Raw genomic sequence first — 24,337 nt, 5'->3', positions numbered from 1 at the left:
AAAATCAGAATGGGGTTAGGCATAAGCAGACATGGCTCATTCGGATTGCTGGAGTTTTTTGAGCAATGGTAATTTCGTCTTAAATGTGGGTACAAATTGAACTTCATCGTTTATCGTAATTTTAGTAGTATTAAAGAATACAGTTATAAATGATATTATTGTCAAGTTTTAGTCTCACATTGACTCACCTAGTGGTGAGTTGAAATGTATATACTTATGTATAGTGAGTGAGATAGGGACAATTCTTCCTAAGCCTGGAGTTTTCAGGAGAGCCCGGTGCTTTGCAACAATGTTTTACAGATTTTTTTCTTCCCACAAATCACTACAATTATCCCCCGGTTCACGATTTTCTCTCTTGCGCCATATATATGTGTATGTTGTATACGCACAATTAGCTATAGGAGCATGATCAAATATTTTTTATGAGTAATTTTGTTGGTTTTCAAAAAAATACAGCGCTTTATGTATTTTAATATAAGACCAGTTTGATAGATTCACTGAAAACGGTACAGTAAGTTTAATATAAAGGCCCAGAAGTAAGAAGAATCTGAGTCGATTTTTCCATGCCCGTCTGTCTGTCTGTAGTCCCTCACTTTTTGAGATATCGTTCTCAATTTTAGCACACGTTTTCTATTCCAAAAGAAATTGCTCATTATCATATCCTATAGCTGCCATCCAATTGAAGGATCGGAATCAACTGCTTTTATATAAAACTCTTTTATTTGATGACCAAAATCAAGTTATTATATGGAAATTTGTTTGTAAATGAGGATGGAGCCATGTGTAGGAGTTCAGGGAAGTCAGGGAAATTCTTTGAGCGCCTTTCACTTGGGAGTAGTCAAAAACGTTATAGCCTTGGTGCAGTCGAAGTGAACGCTTTTTCTTGATTCAAGCGTACACATTTTCTTCACGACGTCATTCTGTTAAGATATCTCTGGCATTGGTGTCTTTATATCATTTTGATAAAGAGCGGGACAGTAAAGGTCATAAGAAGTGGAATAACTACCTCCATTTCAACATTGCCTGCTATTAAAATAAGAAAAGAAGCTATAAATCTGCGCAATAATAAATAATATTCAATTTCGATCAAAATTGTCGCGATATGATTATTATTATGTCCACAAATGGCTAATCAAATAAGAAATGTGTCATTTCTTCAAATTCGGCCTCACGCCAGATATCGCTAAAACGATTTCTTATACAACTGAACTACTGTTCCTTTTAGTTTGTACATGTGACACATACATATGTACAGTATCCCCCGCTTAATTGACCACCGGTTAAGTGATTTTTCCACTTATTTTAATCACCTGATCGGTCAAAAATATATTAGATACAAAATGCGAGTAAATACCTGTATTTCCGTATAATTGGGCTCGGTTAATTGGTTTCCCGCATAATTGGATGGTTTAACCAACAAATATAAAGAAGTGATTTAAAAAGGAAATGAATGAAGGAAATTTTGTATTAACATCTTATGAAAAGAAAGTAAGGAAAGTGAAAGTTCCGATGAATTCGAAATCTTACCGATTTAGATATTATTAAAAATATTTTAGATGGTGCTCATCTTCATAACCAACAGAAAGAAGATAATTCTCCAAAGGCTCCGTCAGTTCTCTAAGTTTTAAAATACATAGACGAACTTCACACATGTTTTTATTCAGAATTAGGGAAGATGATATTGCACGGTATTTCACATAATTGATCGATTACTTGAAAGAAAAATTTTGCAGTAATTTTGTAGTGAAATTATCCGGGGGATACTGTAGTTATTCATTAATTTATGTTTTTATTACAAGCGAGTTATAAACTTGCGAATATTTAATTTAGAGTAATCAGTACTTATTTAAGCAGCTCCGCGTGTGCTTTGTGGTCTGAAACGGTGGTGTGTTTGTATGTGCAAAGGTTTGTGGGTAAAAAGTTGGTTCTTATCCGATCAATAACCTCATTAACTTTCAAATGATTTGGTCTATAACTGAATGTGTATTGTTTTTAATTTTTAATATTTTTTTGAATAAAAAATATCATAATGCAAAAACTGACGCTATAAAATGTTGTCAAATATGCTTCGTACTTCAAAACTTTGAATGATAAGTTATGCGTGGCTGCAGGTTTATGTACAATAAATAAATAAATATATGCATGTATTATACAATWTATATTACAGCGAAAACTACACATTTTGAAGTGTTTGTGTGATAGTATGAAAAAATTGATTTGTGGTGACTGGTGAAACGTCAAAAATAACAAATTAAATTTTCTTTTCCTGCAGATATTCGTAATGTGAGAAATTTGGCATAAATTAAACATAATTTATATATATGTAAATATATAACACATAATATTTTATAAAAGCGAGGATTCCGAAAAATAAACTAGACACAATTTATTGACTTTTTCTGACATTTGTTTTTTCGAAAACATTTAGTTTGTGGCAAAAGCATTACAAATTTTTATTTTCGAAGCCCAAATTTAATGCAGTATAGATTAGAAGTGCAATAAATTCATTTAGTCTTCGAAAAATCCAAACTGTTCGAACTGCCCAAAAAAGCCAAGGAATAATACAAAAAGTGTCAATTTCTTAAGGTTATGTTTATTATATCATTTACTTTTATGCTAGCAAAAGGTTAAAACACCCACAAAATAAATTAAATAATAAATAATAAATTAAAAAATACGTATTATGTTTTATAAAACTTATGTCGGCTGAGAATTCATATAAACTGTTTCGTACTGGTGCTTATTTCCCGTTATTTAAATATAAAGCTATTCGTAAACACAAATGCCGTTATACTCAATCCGCTTTAGTTTTTCTACTGGGTAATTTTTGATACACGCCAGTTACACATGCCTTGGCATATCTTTATTATTTTGTACTCTCACATTAGGGTGGTAATTTAAGTTTTTGGTAGTTTAAGTTTTAACGGCCTTGTGTGATTTAAAATCCACTGCGTGTACGTTTTTTGAAAAAAACAGAAATACTTATGCAGTAGTTCGTTGAAACGTATTTTGACTCTATGAAGTAAAGAAACCCGAGATGAGAAGTTCTCAATTGATAATTAAAGATATCAGATATTTTTAATTCAAAGTTTGTCGTACGTTTTTCGTGACGTTTGAGATGATAGAGCACTAGTTGGCGATATTAGTCTTTAAGTTTAGTTCTGCATAGCAAAATGTTCATGTGATACAATTTTAGTGCTTCGGGAAGACATGACAGTAGTCGGCTATCGTCGGGCAACAGCAAAGCACGTCGTGAAGGCTTGACATTTGGCAGTGCTCTATTACAATATCAAGACATACCCCTCGTATAAGAGTAAAAGTTTCACCGGCAGTTACATATGTAAAAGCGTTAGTTTCAAGCGTTAATCATGTACATTTGGACAGGTTTCAGAGACTCCACATTTTTAAATATAGAATATATATTAAATTTCAATCAAAATATTCTTGGTGGATGGGCCTCTTAATTTTAGGGGTGTTTTAGGAAAAAACACCAAAATGCCACCATGGTAACATGAAAGTTGTTGTTCCATCAACGTTCTCTCATGATTTTATAGAGTATTTTGAGGAAAAAGTAGTAACTTAAAAGAAATCCTTTTAAATCACTTAAAATGGAATTAATTGCGGGATTCCATTTTTCTGTAGGAAAACCTGAACTACTATTATTCAAAGGGATAAGGTTTTGGTTGTTCCGAAATGGACTTAGTCTCACTGACTATAATATACATAAAGGCAATTCGAGGCGCGAGCTATCATTAAATAATCTATTGCAAAACTTATAATATAACCGCGGGAAAATTATTTATTACATGCATAAAAGGTAGACTTCAATGCAATTTATAACCGTTATGCAACTAAATTGATAAATTGATATCTTTATTGGCATTTTACGAGCCTTTACATTTTGTACTCTCTTCTTTGGTATTCTTTAAATGCAACACTGGCCCTAATGTGGTATCTATTTCCCCGTAGAAATATCTCTTTATTTACATGTCCCCGTATACATATGCATATATAGTATGTATCTATGTATGCACATACAAATGTGTTGAGTGAAATGGTCATTATCTGTGAACTTGCACCTGAATGAACGTTTGCCAAGGGTTCGATTATAGTTATTAGTCATAAATAAACTGTAATCAAGTTCAAAGTTGCAGTCACATTTTAAGCGCAAGGATAAGTCATTTTGCGTTAGTCACTACAATCCCGACGAACTGTTTCTTCATTAACACGGTATCTTGTCCCTTTGTTCTCAAACTGGGCGTATTATAAATTTTGAAAATTTTCAAAAAAACTGTGGGATCGTAAGAGTTGAGTCCTCAGCGGCGTATTTTATTAGTGATGCTTAACTTCAAATCAACGTAACGTAACGTACATGTCAACTGATTTACAAAGTTCAAAGCTGAAATGCGAAAAATATTTATAAAGACGAAAGTAAATTTAACGAGCCAAAATAAAGAACCGACTGAATAGTTTCCCAATTTTGAACCTACGCTAAACTTATATTATTTATCGAAAAGGTTCATAATCCCGAAATTGCGTTATGCTTAACATAACTGAAGTTAGCCCACAATTATGTGCACACCTTTGTATTCTTTCCGCTCACTTATCGCCATATCACAGGCGTTAACAGAATAGAGATAAAATATCGCACTGATCGCATTCTGAAGTCAAAGAACTTGGCAATAGTTTAACACAGTTTTTTTTTTGTTAATTTACATATGTACATACATTTGTCGATAATGAAATTGGAGCTCACTAAATAGTGTAATTATGTGTTTATATGTAGTTTAGTTGTGGCTATAATATGAATGAAGAACAATAATAATTGGTATTTGGGACAATCGTAATTAAAAATTTTTCTGTATAAATTTTAAGTAAGTAAAGTTAAGACTTAGAGTCCCAATAAACAAATTAAAATTTTTTTACTCACGTATGTAGTAAGTAGGTCGTTACTGCTTTTTCGGACACGTGAAGCGATTGACAAAGTAACTGCTTGCACATGTGTGCTAAGACATTACATTACATAACATTACACGTAATAGTGAGCTTCACAATGAAACTGTTAACCTTAAAAATATTAGGCTATAATTTTCCACTCAAAAAACATTTTTTAATGAAGCTGTGCTTTACAATTTTACTTTGACAGTCCCAAAGGATAAAGTTTTACTAAGGACCTATCTTTAAATCCTCCAAAACAAATTGCTCAGCTTTTTGTAAACAAATTTACTGACTTTTTTCGCTCTCTTAATTTTGGTTGTTGTGTGGCTATGGCTAAATTTCTCATTGAATAAAGATGAATATTTAATGTTATGCAAACGTGTCTGCACATTTCGTAATCAGAGGAGTCTTCTTTCAATGAAAGTGTACCAAAGAAGGACAAGGTGAGTCTGTCTGCCCACCAAGTCAAGGCGTGAGCGATTTACAATGCAAGCGGTATGAATTATCGATTGCCTTGAAAAGGTTAGAAAGTGCGGTAAATATTATTTCAGCACTTATATTGATTAGACATTGTTGAAAGAGTCAAAGTGGTACATGACAGATAAATTAAATTTGAATCATTATATATATTTTGCTTAAATGTTTTCAGACTTATAAGCATACGTCTTTATGACTTAAACAAATTTAATAATATTCAATAGAATATATTAGCATATTTTGCCTAAAAAACTTTATTTCACCTTGATTGAAAAACCACTTTCAATCGTGTCAATGATTCCGATTTTGAAAAGTCAAAAGTTCTATTATATGTCACTGAAGCAGCTTCATAAACCGTAAAAGCAGGGAAGCCGCTGAAGGTATTTTACCCAAATTTACTACAAGTCAGCTGTTTGGAAAGAGTGGGCTAATCATATTTTGAAAATCGTGTCTGCGCGTTGAAACTTTTAAGAGCATTGGAGGTAGCGATCCATTATCAATATAAGATGAGGAACCGCCAAAATATTGTTGTATGTATATACTTTTAAAATTTCTTAAAGATCTATATGCTGATGATGTTTATTCAATATTGAAAGCGAAAAAAAAAACAATAGCTCCAAATTGAATTGAAGCTTAATTAGCATTTATTAGTATAAACTACACTTTTTTGTCTTAAATAATAACTAAATTGGAAGAAAAGAAATCATTGACACAAAAAAATGAAACAAAGAGGAGGCTATTACAACTGTGTGTAGCACAAACTTGGTCGTGAAATCAAAAGCAAATCACGTACCATTTAAAAAAAACAAATTAAGGCTTTAAAGAAATTTTATTGTCAAGTTAGACTTTGATTGAAATAACAACTATTTTCTTTGGTTTGACTACAACTGTCGTAGAATACAACAAATTGTAAAAGACGCATAAAGTAAAGTTAAGATTCTAAGAGAATTTATTGAAAAGATTTGAGAGGTTTACTATTTGGAATGAATACATTGTTTCAAGAAAGTACCCGGAATTAAACGTAAAATATTTATTTATAAATACATATTTATTTTGTTACCTTCAACGTAGCTCTATCTGCGAACCTTCTTTATCTCTTCGATCGACTAAAAACGGGTTCCATTGCGATGATTGTTGACTTGTTTGCATGTCAAACTCATAAACCCTTGTCGCATCGACAGTTATTGTGGGATCGCAACTAGCACGATCAATCATGTCCACAGAGACCTGCTCAGACCTGTACTATGTTTGAAAAAAAAAATCAGTTTTATCCGAGTCAAGCAAAAACGCGTTTCATACCCAAGATATCCACCAAAATCATTAGAACGGTCTTGCTGTACTCTTTTGCCATCTCTCTAACATTTGCCTGACAATTGACAAGCACCACATTCTTCAGTTTTCAAATAAATATATTATTCATCAGTTGAAGAGTTCGAAGGTCATCCAGACCGAGGCATGTTTTCAACGATCTCTCAACCATCAAAGAAGGCTTCGCACTGATTCCGCACACGAAATTTGGTTATACAAACAAAATTTTAGACAAATTCTTTGTTAGATATTTTTATCCATTGTAAGAATCGCAACGCTCTGTTAAGGTGTATCGACTTAAGCAGTTGCTGTAAACAAACTGGTTGACATTAGCAAAATGGTGGCTAGTCGAAAATGTCTTTTTGTATTTCCAAACAAACTTCAACTTATGTTTTTTATATTTATACTAGTAAATAAATAAACAAATATGTACCACCAAGTCGACCACTTTTTGCCGTTTTTCCGCTAGAGACAATAACCTTAAAACTTAAAAGGTTTCAAGAAAATATGTGCCACAAATATTGTATGCATACAAAGAGCATAAGTAGACTTTTGTATATGCTGCATTTTTTTAAGCAATTCAGAATTGCAATTTACGTATATATATAGTCAGCCAATGTTGACGAGTTTCATAATTTTTTTTTTAACTTTTTTCCAGTTTTGACGATTAAGGATCAACATTTCTAAATACTCAACTGAAACATTACACCGCACTGCATTTACTGCCTCGGTTCATACCACAATCCTATATTAAATAGAGATTAAAAAAAAGTTGCTGTATGCAATGGATGCGTCCAGCAGTAACGCGAAGGTTACCAATTGGGAGAAGTTTAAATTGTTATTATGGAAAAACTGGACACTACAATGGAATCACAAATTAGAACTAAGCATAGAACTGGTCTTACCAGCCGTTTTTTCGCTGCTGCTGGTGCTGGTGCGAGTGCTGGTGGAGGTGGATACAATGGGTGTGACCACCTATCCGCCGTTAAATATTTCTAATTTAGACCTTTTCAAGTGAGTAGCGAATGTTTTTGTTTACACGTTAAAAAAAAATAATAATATTACTTTGTGTACGAAAATTATAATAGGTACAATGGTGACTAGAAAATTACTATTACGCCTCCATAAAAAATAATTAGTCCACGTAAAAGGTCAACCGGTCAACACGAATTATACAAAAAATAAGGCATAGTTATTTTTTTGATTAAAGTTAAAGCTTCTTTTCATTAAGCCAAGTCTTTGTATTTATCTTTTAATAATAACGAGAGGTTTATACTTATTTTCACGAAACGAATAAAATAAATTAAAATGTCGCCTATTCAATAACATTATATAACTTTTTGAATTATTTGTTTCGGAAATTCCATTCAAAATATATTATATCACGAATTAAAAATTATACGTATTAGAAAAAATCGCGTGGTGATCGACGACCCGCTCGCTAGGCTGCAACATACACTTTGTTTCATTGATATAAAGACATTATATTTTGGTGAAATACAGAAACAATGTGTTCCCAGTCCAAAAACGAATTATGGTAATTGGGGATTTTAAAACTCCAACAATTCTATGAATTTTTTTAGCGGTACTTTTCATACATTTTAAGTAGTAAGCGGAAGGCTCTGAAAACGGTGTTTCATTGCTATAAAGACACTCGTACCGTTCAGTGTCATTTAGAGTTATAAATTAACTATATTAAATTGTGTTAACTAATCGGAGAATGCCGCGCAAAAGCATATAGATGCTTTGAATGGTGAGATTTGATCAATAGCGAAATTGTTTGGAATTTGGGAAATTCGGTAATAGTGTGAATAATAAAGAAAATTATGGCCAGAGAACTTACTCTGGTCGAAAAAATTATTAACACGCGACAGGAAAGAGAAATTTGCTGACAGTTATCAAATAAAATGACGTCAATACGGAAAGTGAAAAGAGAGAACCAAATTTCTGGATCTGTTTTAACAATTTGTCATGCGGTGGACATGAGCAAATGTAAAAAGTGCCTCTCTTGAAACCACACAGTAAAATCTCTCGTCTCAGTTTTAGCCGAAATAACACGATATCAGTTAAGATGAAGAAAAATAAAATTTTGAATAATACGTTTGCGGCAAAGTAGACAATGCGCCTATAAAAAACTGTACTATTGGTTCTAGGTGATTTTTTTCGTTGAGTAAAAGTTCAATCTTGATGGTTCAGACGGCTTTTTGAGATGCGGTAGAGATTTCAACGAAACGTGGCTTCAACGTTAAAATATAGATCTTTTGGAATGACCAGCAGGCTCTTCTGATAGAAGACATCCCAATTTAATACGATTTCTGAGCTGAAAACAGCTATTTTGGATACATRGGTTTTATTACACCCAAAAATGCTTGCTCATTACAGCAATTCAATTTTAAATGGAATATTAACGCTTATCAATAACATTGGAAATACAATAAATCATTGAGTTAAAAGATAAATTTTTCGGAGATGGAAGGGCTGCCTTTATAGCAATGACCACCGTTTTCACTGCATTCCGCATACTATCTACAATGGTACGAAAAATACCGTTAGAAAAAATTTTATTTTTATAGCTATGAAACCAAGTGTAAAATTCTATGTAGGCGTCTTGGGCCACAGGAGGTGAGTAATATCAGGAAATAAAGCACAGTTGGCTCCTACGAAGCGATAGTGTGCTGTATTTTATATAAATAATATTTAAAGTTCAATGTTCACATTTCATCGTCAATAAAGAAAGTAGTTTTTGTCACCATTGTACATTTTTTTTTATGAAAGAATGAGTCTTCTTGTATTGTTATGAAGATGTCGCAGTTTTTCCAGAGAAATTTGATTTGATTTGTTTAATTGAAGCTTATTAACAACCATGCTAAATATGTCCGGTATATATTTGATTTTTCTTTATTTTATATTTCTAACAGAGAGGAATTAGCAAACGCTCGAAGAGTGAAGAAACTTATGGGTTTATTCAAAGGAGACAGGTAAATGATGAAATAAATAAAATAAAAATAATTAACCGATTACCACATCCAATTGGCAAAAATGCACCTTTAACCACACATAATTGCGCTTTGAATGAATTTTTAGCTTAAATTCACTTTTAACAGTATTATTTATGAAGATGTCTTTGTGTTTCTTAATAATTTTATATATTATAACGTATTAGCTTTACGTTTCAATCATAATATTATCAATGGACAATACTAATTCTTATATTCATATTTTTTAAAGGGTTACATGGGTTTAGTAGAGTAAAACATGGCCTATTTTCAATTGTTTGTTTTCAAATAAAAAAATAAAAATATTACTCAAGCTTTTTATTATTCCAAAGATACAAATTTTAAAAAGATTTTGTGGAATTTTCAAGGGAGAATATTCAAATTACGACGTCATTTCCAGCTGTCACTCGGTGGTGGCTTCGCGTTAACAGCAGAAAAATCGAAAGTATCCATAAACTAGAACTGTAAGCTAGGTATTGGACGAAGGAATGACAAAAAAAAAAATTGAAATTGCACTTTTGGCAGACCAAAAAATGCAAATTTTGTTGAAATGTTTTCGACGTTTTATTTTGTTTACATAAATTTAATTGTAGAACAAAATCGATATCTTGTAAATTATAACTCGAAGACCTGTGTTAAATTTCTTTAGGATCGGTTGAATAGTTCGCGAGATTTTTTGGCATTCGGCTTTGAAAAAGGCTCATCAGCTTCGAAGCCATTTCAGGTTGATAATTTAACAAAGTAATCTATAGATGTTTTAAAATTAGAAAATAATAATTGAAGCCGTGAAACCCATGTAACGCCTTACATTGGCTATGATATCAGGCTTCTAAATTTAAATCCACCTTTGATTGAAGAATCTCATATTAATTCGACAATGGCCGATATGATTYATTTCTAAGAAGTTATAATAATTATTAAATATTTATTAAATTATTAATAACATATTTGGTTATTTGTTTGCAAGAATCTAAGTTTAACAGAAGTAAGGTTTTTTTTTACAAATAAAGTGAGCTAAATAACACTGTGGAACATTTTTGGGATTATTGTCTGGGGGTGAGAAATTCCAAGTCAGGGTGATGGTACTAGGTTATTATAGTAAAACACAAAGGGTTTGGCGTTTTAAATAAGGTCATAAAAAAACTGACACATACGAATGCCAAACCCTTTGAGGGTTTTACTACATTGTTCTAGTACCATCACCCTGACTTGGAATTTCTCAGCCCCCAGATTAGCTTTTGTACTGTATATATAGGTCAAATAAAATCCTGATTTGATACCTAATATTTTTCATTCATATTACTTTACTCCTTTCACATCGCTGTCGACTTAATAAATACTTGTATACTGGTTATTACTACACAAAGGGGCTAATCAAAGTGCTTCCAAAACATCTAAGAACGAGAATAATATTTTGAAGAAATAAAAACAAAATAGGATCGCTTTCAACCGTCAAAGGCGATTTTCCTTGCATTTTTCTTTTAACCAAGAGATCTTCGGAGCGCCTATAATACGTATTTTCAGTGCTTAAGTAGTTAAAGGGACTCTAAACGTTAACTTTTCTGGGAGATTTGTTATGATTTTTCGTTCTTCAAATTTATCAATTCTCGTGTTTAAGATATTCTTTAAACCGGATTTAAATTATTAGAGGTAAATACGTATGAAAATGTTTGTAAGGATTTCTAAGATTTTAACTCATTGTTGCAATGAATGTAAGTATTTGAATAGTTTTTTTTTTATCAAACTTAAATGATATAAATAGCAAGAATATGTATTTACTTTGACAGATATCCCTCTAGAAAAGCTTTGCCTTGTTGCCTGATATTGATTTACTGTCCGGAAACTGAGTCATAACCCATCAATAGCGGAGTAATAGTCTTGGCTACTAACCCCCTTTAAGCTTTGACACAAATATTGCCTTTACGGTATTTCATATTACGTCCAAAACATAGAAATCAGACTATAATTTTTCAATGACCCACACCAAATACGAGTATATGGTACCAGTGCATATGTCTGACTTTTTAACGAACACATCGGTCAATTTGTGAGGTCTAGTAATGTGGGAAGAATATTCTTATGATGACAATATGATCTTGTGTCAAAAATGGGTAAAATCGGACCAATTATTTCTTCAGCCCCTCTATAGCTTATATATCACACAAATAGCTTGAGGGCGCCAAATCGTAGTGAATGAATATTACTTACTCAAGTAGATGTAAAAAAATTTTCATACTAAAAACATAAACCAAATTTTGGACTCTCACCATATATGCCTAAATAATAAACCATTTATTTATTAATTAAAATTTTCATCTAGTGGCTACGCGCGTAACTTCATCGGAACTAGTCCGTACTCATAAATTTTCATTTATGCACAAGGTCTAAACAGTACCGCGAAAGTTATTAGGGGGATTATCTTGCTCTTGCAAGATTGCAGATTGCAAAAAATGGGTACGAGAGCACCCATTGCAGAATCTAGTGATATATGAACGGCTGATTCGGTCAATTTATTGAAAATGACTATTGTGCATGGCTATTGTGAATTGGCGCACCTTTTGCATTCATTCTTTACAAAAAAAATGTAACAATCTTTATAATTTAAATAGAAATTATAAAATCTATTAAAAATTTACATTCCTCAACAATTTAACGTCAAAATATGTATTTAAGTAAAATGACAGCTAGCACAGGGTTGCAATTATTTTTTTACGTGTCGTTGCACGAGAATAAACATGGGTTTTGGTCTGACATATTTTAGAGCCATTGCAAATAATATTCTGCGAGTGTTTGTTGTTGTGCCGGTGTACCAAGAGGAAATATCTACAATTCGTGCACCGTGCCAGGGTTTTGCAGGAGCAAGAGAATCCCCCCATTAATCTGTTCACTTCTGAGTTATTTAAATATATTATATTTTATCCTTGTGGCTGCCGATTTGCAAGCACTCGTACCCTGATTATGTTTGTTAATACTTTCCCGCTTGCACCCAAAATTTATATCTTTATGTACATATTATACGTTTTTTATTCTAAGGAACTAACTAAGTCGATTTACATTTTTTTCATGTAATGAAAACTACAAACGCAACGTTAATATCACAGTGATGCATTTGGGAGAGTTAATACGATCACTTACAAACTGGCCTTCTCGCCCAATAACACATTTTTGGAGGCTATAATTACAGAGGCAGCAGAAAGTTTGAATCTAGAAGGTTATGTAGTGTATCCGAATGCGAGTGCTTTGGAAACTTCATTTACCACAAACAACTATTTGGCCGGCGTTCAGTTTGACGACTCTCTACGGAACATCACCGATTATCCGCGTAACTTTCAGTTTTCTCTACGTTTCCCAAGTGAATTACGTACAGCGACGCGCACCTTGGGTTGGACTTGGTTGACTTCGAAGTTATTTCCGCTTATTGATATGGCGGGTCCAAGAAATTCAGAGGATAACGATGGCGGTCTGCCAGTGGGTTATCTAAGAGAAGGGTTTCTGCCGGTACAACAAGCACTATCAATGGCCTACCTGAAGTTGGCTGGCAATAAGGAGACTTTGCCCTATATTGAAATGCAACGTTATCCCTATCCAGATTATATTAGTGATCCATTAATCCAGGCTTTGGAGACGATATTGTCTTTGATTGTTGTTTTGAGCTTCATTTATCCGTGCACGTCAATAACGAAGGTAAATATTATATTATATTTACATTGTGATTCAGTCAATATGCTTAAGTAGGAGCACTAGAAATTTCCACCATCAAATTTACTTTGAAAGTCAAATAGTTAATATTAGCTTGAGTATAAAGCATTTCTATGTTACGATACATAGCCACTGATGGTTTATTTATCCAGACCCAACTCATTTGGGAATTTAAGAGGGAGGTTAGAGCAAAAAAAAAATCGCGTCGCGTTTTCTCAAAGTCTCAGTAACGTCAATCTTCTGTCTGGCACCAACAAATTGTTACCAATAGTTTAACTTTTTCCCTAGAGAGGTTATTTATCTGTTGTCGTCGCCTAATAGTAAATCATATGCCGTACGTTTTTTTCTACCACCCATCTACCCAAAAAACCTCATCTATGGTTTTCCAATTTCTTTCCTATTATTTTTATTTCCTTTATATCCGTACCACTTTGACCACGAAGTTTAGATTTACTATAGGTCAGGAGCATGAAAGGTCCAAGTCGGTCCATAATCACTTGAACTTCGTAGGTACGCGATAAGGGTAGAAATTAAGTTTCGAAGAATCCAAGCAGAGACCTAATTTACTTAAATTTTGCAGAACATTACCGTTGAAAAGGAGCGACAGTTGAAAGAAGTGATGAAAATTATGGGTCTGGACAACTGGCTACACTGGACAGCTTGGTTCATAAAGTCGTTTTTGATGTTGGGCATATCCTCCGTGCTAATCGTGGTTTTAATTAAGGTGAATTTGATAAAATTAAATAACGTGATATAGTTAAGAGCTTTTAAGAGTGATACTAGCATATGTACTTATGTCTTATTGATCCTTTTAGATTAAATGGTTCGAAGGAGTTTCTGTGCTCACGTTTAGCCACTGGTCCATACTGTTAGTGTTCCTACTTATCTACACCATAGCCAGTATTTGTTTTTGCTTCATGATGGCGACCTTTTTCTCAAGCGCCAGCACAGCAGCCGCCGTTACTGGCTTAGTTTGGTTTGTTACCTATTTGCCTTTGTCGTTTACGGTAAAAACTTATGAAACAATGTCGCTGGGCTCGAAATTGGGCTGGTGTTTGATCTCTAATACCGCCATGGGTTTCGGTTTCAAAGAAATACTTGGCTTCGAAGGCAATGGCGAGGGTTTGCAATGGGGCAATTTGTTTAAAACCGTTTCTGTGGACTCTAATATTACTGTCGGCGCAATCATGTTGATGATGTTGCTCTCCTCCGTTATCTATATGCTTATTTGTTTGTATGTGGAGCAAATAATGCCTGGCGACTTTGGTGTACCTAAGAAGTGGAACTTTCCGTTCACCGTCAGCTATTGGTGCGGTCAAAAGGAATATGTTGGTATTGAGGATATGTCGAATGGTTCGATGGAGTTTAAAAATCCAGATGCCTTTGAGGCCGAACCAGCTGGCAAACATGTGGGCTTACAAGTGAAAAATCTGAAAAAACGTTTCGGCGACAAATACGCCGTCAAAGGCTTGTCGGTGAATATGTATGAAGATGAGATAACAGTACTGTTAGGGCATAACGGTGCTGGTAAAACAACGACAATTTCTATGCTGACCGGTATGTTCCCACCAACGGCTGGCACGGCGATAATCAATGGCAGCGATATACGCACCAACATTGAGGCCGCGCGCATGTCACTGGGCATTTGTCCACAGCATAATGTGCTGTTCGATGATTTGAGTGTGGCGAATCACATAGTGTTCTTTAGCCGATTGAAAGGTCTGCGTGGCGACGAAATTCAGGAAGAGATAGATAAGTACCTGCGCATGATCGAGTTGGAGGATAAAGCGAATGTGGCGTCTTCGAAACTGTCTGGTGGCATGAAGCGTAAGTTATCGGTTTGTTGTGCGCTATGTGGGGGCACAAAAGTGGTGCTGTGCGATGAACCAAGTTCGGGTATGGACCCCGCAGCCAGACGTCAATTATGGGATCTATTGCAGGCGGAGAAAGTCGGGCGCACATTACTACTAACCACACACTTTATGGATGAGGCTGATGTACTGGGCGATCGCATTGCGATAATGTCTGATGGAGAGCTCAAGTGTCATGGCACATCGTTCTTCTTGAAGAAGAAATATGGCTCTGGCTATAGGCTAATTTGCGTTAAACGCGAGGGTTGTGATGCGAACGAAGTAACAGCGTTACTAAATCAATATATACCTGGTATAAGACCAGAAGCTGATATTGGCGCTGAGTTATCTTACCAGCTACCGGATAACTACTCGACGAAATTTGAAGAAATGTTTAGCGAATTGGAAACAAAGTCAGGTGACTTAATGCTCGGCGGTTACGGTGTCGGTATTACCTCAATGGAGGAGGTGTTCATGAAAGTGGGCGCAGAAAATTCCGGCAATGGCACAAAGAAAGAACAAATAGCCATCATGAATGGCGGCTCCGGTTTCAATGACGATGATATCGAATCTACGAACTGTAAGTTCACATTTTCATATTTACTTTTATCTAAAACCAATATTTATTTTATTAATTTTTTCTTAGCCGATAGCATGTTTTCGGAGAACACGCGCTTACTAAAAGGCACAGATCTTTATCTCAATCAATGGCACGCAATGCTGCTTAAGAAATTTCTTTACACTTTTCGTAAAAAGTTTTTGTTCCTCTTACAAAATTTACTAGCCGTATTTTTTGTGATCATTACCATCTTGATCTCGCGCAACTCTAGTACATTTCGCCAACTGCCTGCTATAAAGATTAGTTTGGCACAATATCCAAGAACATTTACGGTACTCGAGACGACCAGTAACATTGCACCGGGTTCACTGGAGCAGCGTATTGCCGCTGAGTATAAAACCATTGTTAACTCTTATGGTGGCAACCACCAGCTACAACTTACAGGCGAAAGTAATTTCACAAAATATATTTTGGATTTGGGCGAAACCGAACAGGTGCGTATTAATTCGCGCTATGTGGCAGCCGCGACGGTGAATGATAGCAAAATTACTGCTTGGTTGAACAACCAACCGTTACACACGGCGCCGTTGACTGTGAATCTCGTGCACAACGCTATGGCAAAGTAAGTTTTTGAGGTTATGTACTGACAAAATATTAAGACGGTTTTCGAATTTAGGGTTCTTATTGGACCAGAAGCATCAATAACCGTTTACAATGCACCATTGCCATTTTCGTTCGAAACTAAATTGGCGCAATTGAACGCTGGCACAAATGTGGGCACTCAGTTGGCTACCAATGTTGGCTTCTGCATGTGCTTTGTAAGCGCTTTCTATATACTTTTCCTGATTAAGGAGCGTGAGACGCGTTCGAAACTTTTGCAATTTGTTGGTGGCGTGCGTGTGTGGACTTTCTGGCTGTCACAGATGCTCTGGGACATGACCACTTTTGCTCTAACTGCCTTAATAGTGGTTATAACGTTGGCTTGTTTCCAAGAGGAGGGCTTTGCATACTTCTCCGATCTAAGTAAGGCATATATAAACACTTTATAGAGATTTAATATACAAGCGAAGAACGGATATATTTTTGAATTTTTCTTTCCAGTTCGCTATTACTTCCTGCTAATAATGTTCGGGTTCTCCGTTCTACCTTTTACCTATTTGCTTTCATTCTTATTCAGTGAGCCAGCTACCGGATTTTCTCGCGCTTCAACCATTAATATATTTGCAGGTATGTGTGCTTATAATATTAAAAATTTCTATATTAAAATTAAAGCAGTTAGTACACCCGCTTTACCAAGCTTTGCTGAACACTTAACGTCAGAAAGTGATTAGAGCTGTATTATTTGGACATGATTTATATTAGATGATCCAGATAATATGTTATCAGTTATCGTATGTTTTCTCTCATAAATGTGACAGTCAAATATTATTTCAATCCTAAAATGATTTTTTTGAATTCGTATAATCTAATTATCACAAGGACTTTTCTGAAAAATGTTGTCTTTATACTTTCTATAATAAATTTTCACAATCATACCAATCAATAAATGAAGAAACAATTCGCACCAAACCGTAATTTGTTTGGGATGTAATGGTGACTCTTGGAATACGTACAAATCTACTTTGATATTCCAAACCATTTTTGCTTTATTTAAAAAATCTTTTGTAGCGCTAGTATTGAAAACCCCGCTCTTAAAGTTAAGGCCGCTGACTCCGATCGTATATCTTTCCGTGATGAAATGGCAAACTAGAGAAGAAATGTGAAAATAGCGGCAAAAAATATAGCGTCGTTTGCTGTCCATATCCCTATTGAAAAACCCTATACCCTACAACCTATCAAAAAAAAAAAAAAAAAAAAAAAAAAAAATAAGATCTAATAACTCCAGCAAGTAATACATAAAAAATTGTCTGTGCCGCTTTAATTTCTGTTTTTTTGTTTATACTCTCGCAACAAAGTTGCTAAAGAGAGTATTATAGTTTTGTTCACATAACGGTTGTTTGTAAGTCCTAAAACTAAAAGAGTCAGATATAGGGTTATATATACCAAAGTGATCAGGGTGACGAGTAGAGTTGAAATCCGGATGTCTGTCTGTCCGTCCGTCCGTGCAAGCTGTAACTTGAGTAAAAATTGAGATATGATGATGAAACTTGGTACGTATTTCTTGGCTCCTTAAGAAGGTTAAATTCGAAGATGGGCAAAATCGGCCCACTGCCATGCCCATAAAATGGCGGAAACCGAAAACCTATAAAGTGTCATAACTAAGCCATAAATAAAGATATTAAAATCAAATTTGGCAAAAAGGATCGCATTAGGGAGGGGCATATTTGGACGTAATTTTTTTGGAAAAGTGGGCGTGGCCCCGCCCCCTACTAACTTTTTAGTACATATCTCGAAAACTACTATAGCTATGTCAACCAAACTGTATAGAGTCGTTTCTTTTAGGCATTTCCATATACAATTCAAAAATTAAAGAAATCGGATAATAACCACGCCCACCTCCCATACAAAGGTTATGTTGAAAATCACTAAAAGCGCGTTAACCGACTAACAAAAATTGCCAGAAACACTAAATTTTACGAAAGAAATGTCAGAAGGAAGCTGCATCCAGGCTTTTTTTAAAAATTGAAAATGGGCGTGGCGTTGCCCACTTATGGACCAAAAGCCATATCTCAGGAAGTACTCGACCGATTGCAATGGTATATAATATTCGGTATATAATATTTTCTTAACACCCTGATGACATGCACCAAATATGGGTGAAATCGGTTCATAACCACGCCTGAAATCTCGATTATCACTTTATCATGCGAGAGTATAAAATGTTCGGTGACACCCGAACTTAGCCCTTCCTTACTTGTTTATGCAACTATTTAATACAATAGAGATTCGTAGTTCTTTGGATGCGGCATCTTTCTTTTTCTGCGCCTGTGGTAGTACCTCATATAAATATCTGTCACGTCAAGCAGACAAACAAGTTATTGAAATAAAAATTCCAACAGACGTCGATGATAGTAAGCAAAGTGTTGTTTTTTGTTTTATACAGTATGTATAATAAAGAATTCTCTCTGAGTTTCATTAAGATACTCAGACATACATACATATTGACCAATATATATAATTACAATATATGAAGTGTAAAGTAAACGGGAAATTTGAAAATAATTATATTAGTTATATTTATTTCTGCACATGATCGCTTATTTATTTCTTGATAATGACGCCTACATCTCATATTATGTTTCAACCTATCCCAGCGGGGTGGGCACATAGTGCGCTTAAAGTATTCCACTTCATGGCCAAAACTTGTTTTCAGATACCGAATATGTGGATTAGAGTCTGTGAGATATATTTTTGAAGCTTAGAGAGTGTAATTTCCTAATAAATATTTCACCCCATATACATAATAGAAAGATTTTCTAACTTAAAGTTCACATTATACCGCTTAAATCAGCAAATTTGTGAGTTCGGATCCCTAACTTTTTTAAATGTATAAAATAGCACATGTTCACCAGTGATCATGTAGCTTCCCTACGGTGAAAGATTTTTCAAATCCGTCAGGCAGTTTCGGAGGATTTTCCATTCAAACAAAGAAATCAATGCAATGTTTCCTCTAAGTATAGATAATTACCAGGGAAACGGTGCCGTTTGTTCAAATTCTATTAAAAAAAGTATAGGAAAAATTAATATTGTGATTATACGGTTATAATTCCCAATCAAGGTTCTTCATTACTTTTATTGTGCGAAGAAATTTAATAAATTTTCTGCATTTTTTCTTACAGGTGTTGCACTTTTCATAGTTGTTGTAATAATGTCATATGATGTATTTGATACCAAGGATGTTGCGGTTGGTTTGCAGTGGTTTTTCAGAATATTCCCACACTTTTCACTTGCAATGGGCTGGAATAATTTATATGTTAATTGGGCTACACGTAATACCTGCAATAGCGAGGTGTTGCAAGTGTTGCCCGATAAATTGCGTTGCCGTCTTATACCGAAGTGTTGTAGTAAGTCATCAATTTAACTTTTAAATATTTATTACTAATAAAGCTAAATTGTTTTTTTTTTCAGCCACAACGCCTTATTTTGCATACGCGGAACCTGGTATTCTGCTAGAAATTGTATATCTGGCCGCCACTACGGTGGTATTCTTTCTAATTATAATTTCACGCGAATATGGCATAATTGATGAGCTCATATACATGATCAGAAAGAGAGCTTTGTAAGTAATCGTAGTTTTACTTTTGCGATTATTTGTGTGCAGGCATTTTATAAATCTTCCAAATATATTTATTCAACCTCAGTAAACCACCACCGCCGCCCGAAGACGGTTACTTTGATGATGATGTTGACAACGAGAAGAATCGCATAGAGAAAATGTCCACCGATACATTGGCTAGTCAAAATTTGGTGCTTAATGGTGTCACTAAATATTACGGCAACTTTYTGGCGGTCAACCAGGTCTCACTATGTGTCCAAGAGTAAGCATATATATTTATATTTTTAGTGCAAATCTTAAAATTTTTTATTAAATTATAGAAACGAGTGCTTTGGGCTGTTGGGTGTTAATGGCGCCGGCAAGACGTCGACATTTAAAATGATGACTGGCGATGAACGCATCACATACGGTTCGGCTTATATTAAGGGCATGTCGCTGAAATCCGAGATGAATCAAATTTATCAAGATATTGGTTACTGTCCACAATTCGATGCTTTACTAGACGATCTAACCGGCCGTGAGACGTTGTACATCTTTTGCCTATTACGTGGCGTACGTCGGGCGCGTATAAATCGTATAATTGAAGATCTGGCGAAGTCATTCGGTTTCAAGAAGCATTTGGACAAACCAACAATGACTTATAGCGGTGGTAATAAACGCAAATTGAGTACAGCGATTGCCGTAATCGGTAGTCCCAGTGTGATATATCTCGATGAACCTACAACCGGTATGGATCCAGCAGCTAGACGCCAACTTTGGAATATGGTTTGCCGCATACGTGATTCAGGTAAATCGATAGTGCTGACGTCACATAGTATGGAGGAGTGTGAGGCTTTGTGTACACGACTGGCAATCATGGTGAATGGCGAGTTCAAATGTATTGGCTCAACGCAGCATTTGAAGAATAAATTTTCTAAGGGTTTGATCCTGAAGATCAAAGTGCGACGCGCACCAGAACAATTCAGACCATCTATAAGAAGGTATGTAAATAATAGTTGCCTCCAATTCATGGAAAATGTAACTATTTTGTATTACTTTTTGTAGTTCAAGAAGTGGTCGGGGAGATCTTTCACCCACCCATATGAAGATGCAACAGGACATTATCTCGGTGAAGGAGTTTGTTGAGCGCATGTTCCCGCAGGCAATATTACAGTATGTATATTTCAAACAACTGGCATTGATATTTAAATATTGTTTTATTAAGTATGCTGAAAGTGGTGGATAATGTGTTTGTTGTAACATTTTGAGTTTATCCGAGATTGCAGCCTGGAACGATAAACCTTATTTGTTGCGATTCATTGGTTATCGGATTTGTGCAATATAGAAGTTAGATCACTGTTACCGTTAATCAATATGTCTTGACATAAAAATACGGACCGTAACGACGAACGTATATTTCATGTCACATCAAATAATTTTCAAATGAAAGTTTGTTGACTAACGTTTTCAAATTTTGCTTAAATAAAACTTCAATCATGTTTCATGGAACCAAGCAGCCATTGCTGGTCAGTTGCTATAGGTAAAAGCTTTTCGCGAATTATGTTGAGTATCTTCGAGTCAGTTTTAGCTACATATGTTGAAATCTATAATACAACTCGGGTCTTTAATAAGCCCTAAAATAACAGATGCTGCTAGATATATGTACTTGCAAGAAGTAGTCGGATTTAACCACATACATACAGCAGAAGTCACTCGTTTTGCAAACTGAAGTTTGACAAACGGAAACAATTACAGGTCTAATCGTTACTCCCCAACGAATCGAAAAAACACACATTTTAGTTAAAACTTTAACACAGAACTTGGACGAAGGAAAAAAACTGAAAATTGGATTTTTGGTAAATAGTTGAAATCAAAAAAAAAAAACTTCGTCCAAGTATTTAAGAATTATATCTCAAAGACTTGTGTTAAATTTCATAAAGCTCGGTTGAATAGCTCCCGAAAAATTTTGCCAAACAACTTCAAAAAACACAGAAAAACGCTTTGAGGGGCAATAAAAGTGGGACACAAGTTCTCAAGAATGTATCTCCGAAATTTTTACTTTAATAAGACAATAAAAATCGTGTCGTATGGAAGAACTTTTTAGTTGACGAGGTATCTTCATCAAATTTGGCGGGAATTATTGTTCATGGCCACGCGGCAATAACTGAAATGAAAATTTTCGTAATTGGACCACTTCATCATATACCTGTCATACAAACTGAACGATCAAAATCAAGTACTGTATACAAAATTTTTTATTAGTGAATCATGTATGCAACAACAGTGAACTTGGTCAATCATACCATGACAGTTTTCGCATACACATATGAAATTTTATACTTTAAAGTGCTACTCACTGCGCCTCGAGATGTTTTTCATTTTTATAATTTTGTGAGCTACAGTTCGATTAATAATATTTTATAAACATTTTTTATGCATAAATTTACGCGCACTAGTTTATAAATATTTTTTTCATTGCAGAGAGGAGTACCAGGGCATACTCACATTCTACATTCCGCTCTCAAGTATTAAGTGGTCTAGCATATTCGGTCTAATGGAAAAGAATCGCGATTTTCTCAACATCGAGGACTACTCCATTAGCCAGACAACGCTGGAAGAGATATTTTTGGAGTTTGCGAAGTATCAACGTGAAGATCCACGCACGCTTAAGTGAGCAATACACTTAATAATCCCGTAGTTGAAACCTTCTGTAGTTCTTCTGTCTGTAACCCTCAACTCCGTAGTTAAAGTCGACTAATCATTAACTCACTCAATTTAATTAATTTAATTATAATTTAAATGAAATTGTAGATTATGATTGGCTAACTTCTAACACACATACTCTCTTACATATCAGCAAGAAATCCCCCAGTAAACCCAAGCATGACGAATATACATACTAACCACTCCAAATTGAAACGCGTTGCGTGCATAACTTTCCGTACCCATACACATACACATTCAAACATACGCTCCTGTAAATATTGCCATATATATACGTTTGTATGTAATTTATGCCATAAATTTTAGCATGTATGTAGCTGTTATGCGAATTTTTGCATGCCATATGTTTGCATGTGTGTATCTAAGCATATATTTAGTGTGTTTGTATCAAAAAAATTGTAATAATTTATTCTTCCCAAAAATTAATTAATTTGAAAAAAAGCATTAAGAAAAAGCACTGCGCTTGGTGTCCAAGGTGGCAATCAATGCGGAATTGCATTACGGGAGTGGATTCGCATAAAAACGAATACCGGCTGCAGGCATCGGAGCGTGAGCTGAATGACTTAACGAAAGGACAATTCAGAAACAACGTAGTTGCAGTATAAATTTACATACATATGTATGTATATGTGTATGCAATATTTAAGTTTCAACACACTAAGTACCCTAGTATTTAAACGAAAAGGTTTTGTGCTGTGCAAAAATGTAAACCGAAGAGCTTTAGTATGCTTAAGAGGGAAAGAGTTGCAGTCAAGCGCCAAAAAGTTTAGCAAGTGTTGGCTTCAACAAAACGCCTAAAATTACTAAACATTTAATGAAAAGTCAATGTGCCTATATATATACATAAACGCATCTAATTATATATTTATGTATGTATTATACCAAAAAAAATATATATATTTATATTTGCTTAAATATACTCATGTGTGTATATGTCTAGGCATAAATGTAACGAAAAGCCACAAATACTATATAGGTGCATATGTCTTTTTGACGCAAACTCGCTTTACTAGCCTAAGTATATATATATGTATTTACGTTTTACTTATATATAGGTGTGTGCGCGCAAAAAATATTTAACCACTAACATTTCACTTGTGCATAGCACTTTCGGAAAGTAAATAGCTAGTTTGATTATCTTTAATTTATAAAACTGTACTAAAGATTTGCTTAAGACGATTAATCAAAACTAAAAGAATAACTTTTAAGAAAGTATCTCAAAAAAATTTTAATGAAAATTTAGTTTTTTACATTAATTTAATAAAATGTATTACAAATGAAACGATCCACGAACGAAATCCACACGTTTTTAGTTTTAGTTGGAAAAGTATTATAAAATATTTTGGCACTAGTTTCTTAATAAATTCATTTTAAGATAGACCTACAGAAATTATAAAAATATTGCAAACCTAAAGTAATATAAAAATCTATATATAATATAATAAATATGCGATATTTGTATAAATGTGCAGTAAGCTTTGATTGTGCAATGTAAAAGCTATGATTTTACATGAATATTTATTGTTATGAAAAATGTTTTTACAAAATACCTGAAGCCAGTAATTGATGGTACTCTTTAACGAAAACTTTT

At 34.4% G+C, this 24,337-nt stretch overlaps 1 protein-coding gene across 4 annotated transcripts in view; it reads left to right on the top strand.

Annotated features, from left to right (window-relative positions):
* Nucleotides 1-23,628, top strand: part of LOC108968033 (ATP-binding cassette sub-family A member 3) — a 44,084-nt gene extending 20,456 nt beyond the window's left edge. For 2 of the 4 annotated variants that reach the window (XM_018931774.1, XM_018931775.1), the window contains exons 2-16: nucleotides 7,382-7,737; nucleotides 9,642-9,701; nucleotides 12,821-13,403; nucleotides 13,999-14,142; nucleotides 14,234-15,848; nucleotides 15,915-16,449; nucleotides 16,504-16,850; nucleotides 16,929-17,054; nucleotides 19,607-19,831; nucleotides 19,896-20,046; nucleotides 20,129-20,305; nucleotides 20,364-21,023; nucleotides 21,088-21,195; nucleotides 22,504-22,692; nucleotides 23,189-23,351. In XM_018931774.1, coding sequence (XP_018787319.1) covers nucleotides 7,508-7,737; nucleotides 9,642-9,701; nucleotides 12,821-13,403; nucleotides 13,999-14,142; nucleotides 14,234-15,848; nucleotides 15,915-16,449; nucleotides 16,504-16,850; nucleotides 16,929-17,054; nucleotides 19,607-19,831; nucleotides 19,896-20,046; nucleotides 20,129-20,305; nucleotides 20,364-21,023; nucleotides 21,088-21,195; nucleotides 22,504-22,692; nucleotides 23,189-23,351 — 5,313 coding nt within the window. In that variant the 5' untranslated portion in view covers nucleotides 7,382-7,507. Of the gene's footprint in view, nucleotides 1-7,381; nucleotides 7,738-9,641; nucleotides 9,702-12,820; nucleotides 13,404-13,998; nucleotides 14,143-14,233; nucleotides 15,849-15,914; nucleotides 16,450-16,503; nucleotides 16,851-16,928; nucleotides 17,055-19,606; nucleotides 19,832-19,895; nucleotides 20,047-20,128; nucleotides 20,306-20,363; nucleotides 21,024-21,087; nucleotides 21,196-22,503; nucleotides 22,693-23,188 lie in introns of those variants that run through there. The other 2 variants (XM_018931776.1, XM_018931773.1) reach the window with 2 other exon arrangements.
* Nucleotides 23,629-24,337: the final 709 nt, after the last annotated feature.

Source organism: Bactrocera latifrons, unplaced genomic scaffold (genome assembly GCF_001853355.1).
Source record: "Bactrocera latifrons isolate USDA-ARS-PBARC rearing strain unplaced genomic scaffold, ASM185335v1 scaffold_20, whole genome shotgun sequence".
Classification (NCBI taxonomy): Eukaryota; Metazoa; Arthropoda; class Insecta; order Diptera; family Tephritidae; genus Bactrocera; species Bactrocera latifrons.
Note: the sequence above shows the minus strand (reverse complement) of the source record. Positions and strands in the feature narration are given on the sequence as shown.